Source organism: Culex pipiens, chromosome 1 (genome assembly GCF_016801865.2).
Source record: "Culex pipiens pallens isolate TS chromosome 1, TS_CPP_V2, whole genome shotgun sequence".
Lineage (NCBI taxonomy): Eukaryota > Metazoa > Arthropoda > Insecta > Diptera > Culicidae > Culex > Culex pipiens.
In genome coordinates, this window is record NC_068937.1 from 31,642,013 (window position 1) to 31,654,669 (window position 12,657).

Genomic DNA, 12,657 nt, shown 5'->3' on the forward strand with positions numbered 1-12,657 from the left:
TCCTAATAATTTTAATCAAATAAATGTTAACTGTTAAAATTGTCTAAACTTAAAAAATAGTCTCACATGGTCACTTAAATGAATTGCTAAAACTGCTTAAATTTGTCCCAAATTGCCCAAACCGCCCTCCTTGTCTCAAAACTCGATCTTTTCCGTGCCGTCTTCCCATCATTCTCGTTCTCGGAACAAGAATTTATGTCTCCGCGACAAACCTCCTTCTGGCCATTGTCACGCGGGTAGCCAATCAAAAGACGACGGTCTGTCCCGCCCGATGATGACGGCGGAAAGTCCCATCGCGCGGGGGAGGTTCGCGCGATTGAAACGACATCATAAATCTGACGGTTCGTTGGCCAGCGAAACTTGTAAGATTATGGACCAAAGGTACGCGAAGGTTTGAACAGAGGATCATAACTTTGTCCGCGGTTTTGAGATATGTGTCTGCTGGTGGAGGTTCTTGATTATATTTTGGGGGGTTATAAATTTGATCAGTGACGTATCCTCATGAACATGATCAATATCGAATATGGTTGAAGCACGTGGTATAACGAAGTCATGAGTGCACTCTTGGAGATCCCAGTCATGGTTTGAACCTATGGGGACATCAAATAGTTCCGTAGTTTTAAAGAATATTTGGTTTGTAGACCATTTCTTAAGTTTTCGGTTCTGGTCGTCAAAAGTACGATCAGGTTCGATGTCCTCGAAGTTCCACGTCATTTTTAGGACCATCAAGGAGATCCTGAGCGCTTTGTTACATCCCGCGAACTAACCAATTTCGATATTGATCGAGTTAACACTCCTCCGTCCAAGCCTCCGAAACCGTTGCTTCGCTAATTTCAACTCGCTCGCATTTGGCCCCATTTCAACCAATCTTGATCGTTCTTGCAGCATTCGAACCGGTAGGATTTCAAGATTCATCTGAAACAAGAACGAACTTGATCCGAATTACCTGATAGTCACACCGACTAAATTCGTCGAAGCAACTCATTTTAGGCACTCGTTTTAGGGAACACGTCATGGCCAAATCAACAAGAAAGCATTAAAATTTGAAATCAACCATTCAAATTTAACTAATTTGGGGTCGCTGAACACGAATATGACACTTAGAATATTTCAAAAAATTCAGAAATCCAGAAATCCAAGATGGCGGCCAATATGGCGCCTGTAGTATATTGGGAACATATATTTGAGGGTGTAATAGTGATTCAACCACTCAAATGTAACTAATTTGGGGTCGCTGAAAACGAATATGACACTTAGAATAGTCCAAAGTATTCAGAAATCCAGAAATCCAAGATGGCGACCAATATGGCGCCTGTAGTATATTGGGAACATATATTTGAGGGTGTAATAGTGATTCAACCACTCAAATCTAACTGATTTGAGGTTGCTGAACATGAATATGACACTTGGTATATTCCAAAGTATTCAGAAATCCAGAAATCCAAGATGGCGGACAATATGGCGGCTGTAAAATTTTGGGAATATTTATATGAGGGTGTAATAGCCATTCAACCACTCAAATATAACTAATTTGGGGTCGTTGAACACGAATATGACACTAAGAATATCCCAAAGTATTCAGAAATCTAGAAATCCAAATGGTTGCCAATATGGCGCCTGTAGTATATTGGGAGTATTTATTTGAGGTTGTAAAAGCCATTCAACCACTCAAATCTAACTAATTTGGGGTCGCTGAACACGAATATGACACTTTGTATATTCCAAAGTATTCTGAAATTCAGAAATCCAAGATGGCGGCCAATATGGCGCCTGTAGTATATTGGGAATATTTATTTTAGGGTGTAATAGCCATTCAACCACTCAAATCCAACTAATTTGGGGTCGCTGAACACGAATATGACACTTTGTATATTCCAAAGTATTCTGAAATTCAGAAATCCAAGATGGCGGCCAATACGGCGCCTGTAGTATATTGGGAATATTTATTTGAGGTTGTAATAGTGATTCAACCACTCAAATCCAACTAATTTGAGGTCGCTGAACACGAATATGACACTAAGAATATTCCAAAGTATTCAGAAATCCAGAAATCCAAGCTGGCGGCCTATATGGCGCCTGTAGAATTTTGGAAATATTTATTTGAGGTTGTAATAGTGATTAAACCACTCAAATCTAACTAATTTGGTGTCGCTGAACACGAATATGACACTAAGAATATCCCAAAGTATTCAGAAATTAAGAAAAAAAAATTATTCCCAACATACTACAGGCGCCATTTTGGCAGCCATCTTAGATTTCTGGATTTCTGAATACTTTGGGATATTCTAAGTATCATATTCGTGTTCAGTGACTTAAAATTATTTAGATTTGAGTGGTTCAATCACTATTAAAACCTCAAATAAATATTCCCAATATTCTACAGGCGTCATATTAGCCGCCATCTTGAATTTCTAGATTTCTGAATACTTTGAAATATTCAAAGTGTCATATTCGTGTTCAGCGACCCCAAATTAGTTACATTTGAGTGGTTGAATCACAATTACAACCTCAAAAAAATATTCCCAATATTCTACAGGCGTCATATTACCGCCATCTTGAATTTCTGGATTTCTGAACACTTTGGAATATTCTTAGTGTCATATTCGTGTTCAGTGACCTCTAATCAGTTTGATTTGAGAGGTTGAATCACAATTACAACCTCAAATAAATATTCCCAATATACTACAGGCGCCATATTGGCAACCATTTAGATTTCTAGATTTCTGAATACTTTGGGATTTTCTAAGTGTCATATTCGTGTTTAGCGACCCCAAATTAGTTACATTTGAGTGGTTGAATGGCTATTACACCCTCATATAAATATTTCCAAAATTCTACAGCCGCCATATTGGCTGCCATCTTGGATTTCTGGATTTCTGAATTTTTGGAATATTCTAAGTGTCATATTCGTGTTCAACGACCTCAAATTAGTTAGATTTGAGTGGTTGAATCACTATTACAACCTCAAATAAATAATCCCAATATACTACAGGCGCCATATTGGCCGCCATCTTGGAATTCTGGATTTCTGAACACTTTGGAATATACCAAGTGTCATATTCCTCATATTCATACCCCAAATAAGTTGGATTTGAGTGGTTGAATGGCTTTTACAACCTCAAATAAATATTCCCAATATACTACAGGCGCCATATAGGCCGCCATATTGGATTTATGAATTTCTGAATACTTTGAAATATATCAAGTGTCATATTCGTGTTTAGCGACCCCAAATTAGTTATATTTGAGTGGTTGAATGGCTATTACACCCTCATATAAATATTCCCAAAATTCTACAGCCGCCATATTGGCCGCCATCTTGGATTTCTGAATTTCAGAATACTTTGGAATATACCAAGTGTCATATTCGTGTTCAGCGACCCTAAATAAGTAAGATTTGAGTGGTTGAATGGCTTTTACACTCTCAAATAAATATTCCCAAAATTCTACAGGCGCCATATTGGCCGCCATCTTGGATTTCTGGATTTCTGAATACTTTGGAATATTCTAAGTGTCATATTCGTGTTCAACGACCCCAAATTAGTTAGATTTGAGTGGTTGAATCACTATTACAACCTCAAATAAATATTCCCAATATACTACAGGCGCCATATTGGCCGCCATCTTGGATTTCTGAATTTCATAATACTTTGGAATATACCAAGTGTCATATTCGTGTTCAGCGACCCCAAATTAGTTAGATTTGAGTGGTTGAATGGCTATTACACCCTCATATAAATATTCCCAATATACTACAGGCGCCATATTGGCCGCCATCTTGGATTTCTGGATTTCTGAATACTTTGGGATTTTCTAAGTGTCATATTCGTGTTCAGCGACCCCAAATTAGTTACATTTGAGTGGTTGAATCACTATTACACCCTCAAATATATGTTCCCAATATACTACAGGCGCCATATTGGTCGCCATCTTGGATTTCTGGATTTCTGAATACTTTGGACTATTCTAAGTGTCATATTCGTTTTCAGCGACCCCAAATTAGTTACATTTGAGTGGATGAATCACTATTACAACCTCATATAAATATTCCCAATATACTACAGGCGCCATATTGGCCGCCATCTTGGATTTCTGGATTTCTGAATACTTTGGGATTTTCGAAGTGTCATATTCTTGTTCAGCGACCTCAAATTAGTTAGATTTGAGTGGTTGAATGGCTATTACACCCTCATATAAATATTCCCAATATACTACAGGCGCCATATTGGCCGCCATCTTGGATTTCTGGATTTCTGAATACTTTGGAATATTCTAAGTGTCATATTCGTGTTCAGCGACCTCAAATCAGTTAGATTTGAGTGGTTGAATCACTATTACACCCTCAAATAAATATTCCTAATATACTACAGGCGCCATATTGGCCGCCATCTTGGATTTCTGGATTTCTGAATACTTTGGGATTTTCTAAGTGTCATATTCGTGTTCAGCGACCCCAAATTAGTTAGATTTGAGTGGTTGAATCACTATTACACCCTCAAATATATGTTCCCAATATACTTTAGGCGCCATATTGGCCGCCATCTTGGATTTCTGGATTTCTGAATACTTTGGAATATTCTAAGTGTCATATTCGTGTTCAGCGACCACAAATTAGTTACATTTGAGTGGTTGAATCACTATTACAACCTCATATAAATATTCCCAATATACTACAGGCGCCATATTGGCCGCCATCTTGGATTTCTGGATTTCTGAATACTTTGGAATATTCTAAGTGTCATATTCGTGTTCAGCGACCCCAAATTAGTTACATTTGAGTGGTTGAATCACTATTACACCCTCAAATATATGTTCCCAATATACTACAGGCGCCATATTGGCCGCCATCTTGGATTTCTGGATTTCTGAATTTTTTGAAATATTCTAAGTGTCATATTCGTGTTCAGCGACCCCAAATTAGTTAAATTTGAATGGTTGATTTCAAATTTTAATGCTTTCTTGTTGATTTGGCCATGGTGTGTTCCCTAAAACGAGCGCCTAAAAAGAGTTGCTTCGACGAATTTAGTCGGTGTTACTAGCAGGTAAGTCGGATCAGGTTCGTTTTTGTTTTAGATGAATCTTGAAATCCTACCGGTTCGAATGCTGCAAGAACGATCAAGATTGGTTGAAATGGAGCCAAATGCGAGCGAGTTGAATTTAGCGAAGCAACTGTTTCGGAGGCTTGGTCGTCCGTGTAAGTGAAATATGCCTTGGACGGAGGAGTGTTAAAAAAATTTGAATAATGCCCACTCTTTAATAAGTCAAGGACCCACGTCTAATAAAGCAATCATCGACATCGGCGACGCTCCAAAATTGGTCAAATTTGTCCGATTGGACTGAAGTGACTCGATCGTGGGGGTCATAAATCATAAATCCCCTGACACTGTTGGAATGATCCTCGTGGTGGCGCATCGCGGCAAAGGTCACCCGAAATGTGTGTCAATCCTGGCCACCATTGGACCATAAAAGGAAAGCAGATCTGGACGGTCTGTTTGCTCCGCTCAGAGTTCGCAGGAAATCGCAAATTAATTTGAAAAATTTGCGCAAAAGATTCCATCTTCGAACTCCCAAAACAGGTTAGAGGATATCGCTGCGCTGACCTATTGGGCTACCAACTCTCGCAAAAAAACCCCATTTAAACTATTGATTGAAAAATTGCAGTGACCTAAACGGTCAAAACGGCGAGGAACCCCCCCGCTCACGAGATCACGATCACGATCGATTGGACCAATAAAAGACGGGCCGAAGAAGCCCACCAGAAAGGGGCAAAACATGCAGATTAATTGACCCACGTTTCGCGTTGGTCAAATCCGTCGAGAGGCGATCGGATCGGCTGGACGACCCTCTGCGGTGGTGGGTCCTAGAGTTGAGCAAAGTGTGAAATATTCCAATTAATTGTGCTCATTTATATTATGCAGCGCGGGGATTTATTGGCGTTGTCAGGCCATTTCAGGACGGATCGATGATCCGGATTAGTGTGTAGGACGCAGTTGTACCTTTGAGCGGGAAATTTATTCTGTTTTGGTCGGAAAACTAGAAGGTTTTATAGCTTCTGAGACTGTTATTGCGAGGTTAATGAGATTTGATGGTGTAGTTGTGACTGTAGTTAAAAGATCTGCTCAGATGTACCGTTTGGCCCAAAACTATAAAAACGATATAAACACGTTTTTATCACGTTTAGAATGGTAAGCAATGTTCAACACAACAAAAAACGGTGAAAAACGTTGAAAACGACAAAAACGATATCAACAATAAAAACGATAAGTAACCTAAAAACGTTCCAAAATTCAAAATCTCATCAAAAAGAACCAAATTTATCTTCGAATGATCACTTATTGCAACCAACTATCTACCAAACGGCGATCGCCGCACCTTTCCCGAGCTCCACCGGGTCGTGAGCTGACCCAACCATAATCCGAAAGGGGTCCGGGTCGTCACGCGAAAGTTTGTTTACAATCGGTAACGCGCGCGTGTCAAAAAGGTCGTAAGGTCGGCAATTAGTGAGCCCGATATCCCGGACCCGATACGGAAATTTCACCGGAAAAAGGTCGCAATGACTTTGCATTTGAGTTGAAGCGCCTCCCTAGTCTAGTCGAGGGGTAAAACGATCAAACGTTTTTATCACCTCGCATTTATCGGCCAGTCACGTTCGGTTAATTACGTGAGAGATTCCCCCCTTGGTCACTTTGAGAGTGACCGGCAGGGAGAAAAGCTGCCAGATCGCCAGATTTCCGAATATCGAACCAATATCGCGCCATTACCTAATGTTTGCGTTAGAGTTAGAGAAAACTCAATGTTTTACGATATCGAGGCGGCGGCCTCGACGCGTCGTAAAGTGTTGAATTGATCAGAGCCGAGATCGACCGTGGGAGTGGCACGGCTTGGACTCGAAGCCCTAAATTTCAATTTGGTTATCTAATGCGATAAAAAGCTAATGGGTGTCGATCAGTTTTGAAGTTTACTGACTTGATTTAGGGCTGAGTTATGGAAAATGGGCTAGACGGAGCGCTATCGGAGACAAATTCGAGGGGTTATCTGTTTTGATAAGTGACAAAACGGTCATTTGTCAGCGCTGCTCGATGAAGTTATCATAAGTGGTAGCTAATTTCGATGCAAGGCTGATAAATGTCTGAACGTTAACCTTATTTTATTGAAACTGGTGAAATCGTGGGACAACTCTTGATCGTTTGCATTGGTAATAAGTTCACCAGTGAGACAAGGTTTGCCCTTGAGACAAAATTGTACATTTTGGCATGAAACTCTAAAGTTGACAGTGGGACAAAATCTGACCATTAATGCCTAAAAATGCATTGAAAATGATCTTCTACCGTAAGAAAGTCCTCCAAGTAAAGCAGTGGGACAAGATTTGACCATGGGACAAAATTGAAGTATTGAGACAAGTTCGTTAACTGTTGTTTTGTTCAGGTTAATTGTGGGACAACATCTGACCATGAAAGCATAACAAATAGTTTGAAAATTATCTTCTACTGTACGTTAGTCTTCCAAGTAAAGCAGTGGGACAAGGAATGACCATGGGACAAGATTGAAGTTTTGAGACAAGATCCTTGATTGTAGTTTTGTTAAGGCTAGTGGGACAAAATTTGACCATGAATTCCTAAAAATGAATTGAAAATGATCTTCTAACTAACGTTAGTCTTCCAAGTATAGCAGTGGGACAAGATCTGACCATGGGACAAGATTGGAGCTTTGAGACAAGATTGTTGACTGTAGTTCAGTTATGGTTAACAGTGGGACAAAATCTGAACATGAATGCCTTAAAATGCATTGAAAATGATCTTCTACGGTACGTTGGTCTTTCAAGTAAAGCAGTGGGACAAGGAATGACCATGGGACAAGATTGAAGTTTTGAGACAAGATCCTTGACTGTAGTTCTGATAAAGTTAACAGTAGGACAAAATCTGACCATGAATGCCTGAAAGTGTATTGAAAATATTCTTCTACCGTTCGTTAGTCGTCAACATATAGCAGTGGGACAAGATTTGACCATGGGACAAGATTGCAGCTTTGAGACAAGATCGTTGACTGTAGCTCTGTTGAGGTTAACAGTGGGACAAAATCTGACCATGAATGCCTTAAAAATGAATTGCAAATAATCATCAATCGTTCTTTAGTCTTCTAATTAAAGCGGTGAGACAAGATCTGACCATGGGACAATATTGAAGCTTTTGGGACAAGATCGTTGACTGTAGTTCTGATAAGGTTAAAAGTAGAACAAAATCTGACTATGAATGCCTGAAAATGCATTGAAAATTATTTTCTACCGTACGTTAGTCTTCCAAGAAAAGCAATGGGACAAGATCTGATCATGAGACAAAATTTTCACTTTGAGACAAGCTCTGATCGTTAACCGTCAGACTTTTCAATTAATAGGGAGATAGCTTATGATATAAAAATGGTAATCAACCAGGGGGTGGCTCATAAAAGATGCATCCGATGTGTTCGGATGCATTATAATGCATTTAAACTTGCCATTTTATTGCCTGCCTTTGCTAACCAAACGTCTTTCTCCTTTCCTTGCAGACTAAAATAGTGCCGTTGTACTGACTATCACAATAGCAGCAAGGATGAATGCCGAAGAAAGGGGGCAGATAAAGGAGCGGTTCTGGAAACGTGTCCAGAAGGTGATCGGTCTCGTGCCGCATCGAGTCATGGCCTTGCTGGATATGTTCGACCTGTCAGCATCGCAAGTCATCGCTGAGGCAAGTGTGGAATGGCCGAAACTCATCGAAGATGATGTCAGAAAGAGTGGTGTCGAAATTTTCGATGATGCCGTAAGCCGAGGGCTCACAAGGTCAAAGTACGATGTGTTTGGCCGGCAACAGAACGATCTGGCAACATTCACTGTGCATGCCGCTGAAAAGGTTTCGATCGACAATGTAGGCAAATTGATCCGAAAGTACGGGATACGCCAATTCATCGAGGGCTCACCGGTACTAGCGAGACGGTGCCAAGAAATTGGTACAGACCAAGTAAATCCTATTGCTGACGATTCGAAGAAAATGCTTCTAGAGAAGTTGGCCAACTACTACCGTCAGCACGAGGAATGTGGAGTCGACCCCGACTACTTCGTAGACTTGCCAGTGCTTACCATTTCAAACACCGGGGACCAAGCGACAGTACGTGTTACGTGCGCAGTATGCAAGAAAACACGTCCCATGTGCAAGGGTTCTGGTGGCAATTGGGTTACGAATAATTATTACCAGCATGTTCGTACACATTTACGGGGAGTGGTCCGTAGAAGAGAAGAAGAACTGGCAAGTCTAAGTTCAGAAGAGGACACGGATAGCGATGGAGATGGCGCTCACGGGGATCGCGCTGTTGGTGGTGGCAGTGGAAGCGTTGAGGAAGCTGATGTTGGCGGTGGCAGTAGTGTAGCTTCGAGAAACGATAGCGTTGACGAAGCAGCTGTTGGCGATGGCAGTGGTGGAGCTTCGAGAAGCGGTAGCAATGAGGAAGCTGCAAATGATGGTGACGGTAGTGAAGCTGCTATTGTCGATGGTGAAACTGTTGTTAGCAGTGGCGATGGTGGACCTGCGGAAAGCGGTAACGATGGTACAGCTCCTGTTAGCGCTGGCGGTGATGGAGCTGCTGGTAGCGGTGTATGTCAACCGAGCAGAAAGTCGGTGGCAGACTTGATCAATCAGTATCAATACGCCGGCGAAGGTAGCAGCCGTCACCATCATCACTTGCGGGGTGGGCATTTTCTGAGGAGTGACAACAAAACGTCGGGAAACTAGAACCACGGGACAGTGCAGCCGAATGTCCTGTGGCAACTTCCAAGGCTTATAACCTGATTAAGCTCTATGAGACCATCGCATTTAAGAGTGCATGCAAGTTACACTACACCGATGAAGAAAAGGACATGTCGTTGTATCGATACATAATGGCTGGGAAGAAGTATCATGAGTTCATGGTTGGGAATGTTCCCGGCATAAGCCGAGCTACCCTTCTAAGGCACATGGACAAACATACAACGGACATTAAAGATGGTAAGAATGTTTGGTTTAATCTTAAACCTTCATTAACTTCCTATTTTTTCAGGGGTGATCGACGCGGCGGGTCTGAAGCGTTACCTGACCGAGAACGGCTATCCGCTGACGGTGATGCTTGCGGAGGATGGGACGAGGGTTACCCCGCGTGCCCAGTACGACGAGCGAACAAACACTTTGACTGGACTAGTAGCTCCGCTTGACCACACGGGACTTCCCAAACGAAACTACTTTGACGCCAGCAATGCGCAGGATATGGCTGACAAGTTGAAAAATTGCCGACTGGCAAGCACTGCATACGTTCAACTAGCAGTACCTCTAGATCCAAATGCGGCCCCGTACGTGCTGTTCTACATGGGTACGGACAACAGCTTTACGTATGCAGATGTACTCAAGCGTTGGCTTCACACCATCGACTTGCTGAAGAAGCATGGCATCACCGTTTTTGGTATAGCTTCAGATGGGGACCCAACTCTCCTGAAGGCAATGCTCAGCATCATGCAATTGGCAGATGTACCGTGTGATGAGCTAGGTGTTAGATTTCTTTGGAAACTTGTTCAGCGCACCTATCTGTACCAAGATATAACGCACACAGTGAACAAACTAGCGCGCAAGTTGTTCAATCGCAAACGAGCGTTAATGATTGGTACATCGGTGGCTAGCGTTACCCACCTCGATGCCCTGTTGGATAAGGTTTCGAAGGACAAACACGGTCTCACGTACGGTGATCTTCACCCGACCGACCTCATGAGCTTTCGACCTACGGAAAAAGTAATGGAGGAAGCCGTTATCAACCTGTTGGAGGAACATGTGCCTGGTAGCGAGGGCACGGTAGTGCTGCTCCGCTACATGAGCGCTATATACCGAGCATATACTGATGTATCGTTGGCGCCGATTGAAGCCATCTCAATGCTCTGGTACAGTTAATCTATGGCACAATTGTTGGGTTTAAATTAAACACCGTTTATTTCCACAGGGAGGCGTTGTTTTTCATGCGGGCGTGGAGGAACTGGACATTGAAGAATAGAACAAGCAGCTTCCAATGTGTGACAGCAAACACGTACGCTTGTCTTGAGATAAATGCTCACAGCCTTGTGCTGGCAGCAAGAGACTGCCGCGATCGTGGCCGACCCGAGGAATTCTTAGTGAGGTGTTTCGGCAGTCAGGACGTCGAGGCGACATTCCGGAATCTTCGATCGATGACGACAATGAACCATACCCAGACGAACCTCACTTTCAAGGAAATCGGCGAAAAGCTGCGGCGAGCTCACATGCTGCATCAAATTCAGCACCGTAACCGTATTAAGTTTCGATTCCCTGGTCACACGGGTCCGACCAACGAGTCCGTGCTACCGACACTGCCGACGGATGCTGAAATAAAAGCCGCACTAACCAGTGCTGAGGGGAGGGCATCTGAGGTCTTGGGCAAGCTTGGCCTCTTGCAGGCTGAACAATCTTTCGAGTTTAGTGTACATGCCCTCGGGGACCGGAACTGGGAAGACTTGATCGTTTCCGATAGTGAGTCTGACACGGAGGACCATGAAGACCATGAACCCGGTCAGGAGGTGTATGAAGCTAAGCATCTGTTTTCAAACTTTTCGGGCCAGATCGCGCTGCCTAACAGCACGTCCGATAAGCACATCTACCTGATACGAGATGACCACGGGAAGGTGTTTCACGTTAAGAAGAGTAGTGTAGTGTGGATGCTTACTGCGTCTAAGGTTCAGGAAAAAGCTCGTATGATACGTTACAAACAGCCCATGCCTAACTAGGGCAAGCTAGGTTGATTAGGTTCATAAGTAATACATATTATATCATGTCCGTACTCTTGGAGTGTTCTTTACTATCCATGATGACACTCTGACTATGCAACCACTAAGGTGGTTGAATAGCCAGGGGGAGTGTTATAACCGGGTGTTTGTAGTTGCCTATGTACTGGTCTCTACAAACATCCGGTTTATACTCTTTATACAATGTTGCCCCTAAATGTATGCAACCCATGAAATGCACAAAAGTTTCAAAATTCGTCTAAGTCCCGGAAATGGGAAAGTGTTCATTCCTGTGATGGCACCACTGAGCTGAGGTGAGATGAGTACCCACAGTTGTCTGGGTTGGGTTAGTTTGAGGCGAAGTTCGCCTACTTGGAGGTGAAACTTGCCTATAAGGAGGTATAGTTTGCCTATACGGAGGCAAGGTCTGCCTATATGGTAAAGTTCTCTACATACACAGGTACCATTTATTTTTAGTATATAAAGCCGCCTCAGCATCAGTAAACAAATCATTCTACAAGATGGCCAGCGGTAGTGAGGACGGTTCGATGTCAAGCGGCAGTGAGGAAGGTTCGATGTCAAGCGGCAGTGAGGAAGGTTCGAGTCTTGAAGTCATCACTCGGCCAACTACTCTTCAGGCGAGGGTATTCCGTGCCATCAACCGTGGACGCGGTTCACCAACTGTGCGTCAGCGCGGGTCACCACCTGTGCCTCAACGTGAGTCGCCGCCTGAGCCTCAACGCGAGTCACCGCCTGTGCCGCAACGCGAGTCACCGCCTGTGCCGCAACGCGAGTCGCCGCAACGTGAGGCTCAGCTTGAGCCTTTACGTCAGCAGGTCGCTTCCCTTGAGGCCAGGGTAGCCATATTGGAGAGTGAC

The 12,657-nt window shown here is 42.9% G+C and overlaps 2 protein-coding genes across 2 annotated transcripts; both read left to right on the top strand.

The window, feature by feature from the left end:
• Positions 1–274: 274 nt before the first annotated feature.
• LOC120419638 (uncharacterized) lies at positions 275–10,937 on the top strand. The gene is made up of 4 exons (XM_039582392.2): positions 275–306; positions 8,552–9,684; positions 9,759–10,010; positions 10,063–10,937. Exons 1-4 carry the CDS (start codon positions 275–277, stop codon positions 10,935–10,937), a joined length of 2,292 nt encoding a protein of 763 aa, XP_039438326.2.
• A 65-nt stretch (positions 10,938–11,002) lies between these two features.
• Positions 11,003–11,796, top strand: LOC120419639 (uncharacterized). Its single transcript, XM_039582393.2, has one exon. It carries the CDS (start codon positions 11,003–11,005, stop codon positions 11,780–11,782), a length of 780 nt encoding a protein of 259 aa, XP_039438327.2. The 3' UTR covers positions 11,783–11,796.
• Positions 11,797–12,657: the final 861 nt, after the last annotated feature.

Bases quoted from the DNA above. Each gene is read 5' to 3' on its own strand.
- LOC120419639 (XM_039582393.2), top strand. From the start codon at position 11,003: ATGCGGGCGTGGAGGAACTGGACATTGAAGAATAGAACAAGCAGCTTC.
- LOC120419638 (XM_039582392.2), top strand. From the start codon at position 275: ATGACGGCGGAAAGTCCCATCGCGCGGGGGAG. The intron at 307-8,551 runs GTTCGCGCGATT...AGACTAAAATAG, and splicing joins AGTCCCATCGCGCGGGGGAG to TGCCGTTGTACTGACTATCA. The intron at 10,011-10,062 runs GTAAGAATGTTT...CTATTTTTTCAG, and splicing joins TACAACGGACATTAAAGATG to GGGTGATCGACGCGGCGGGT.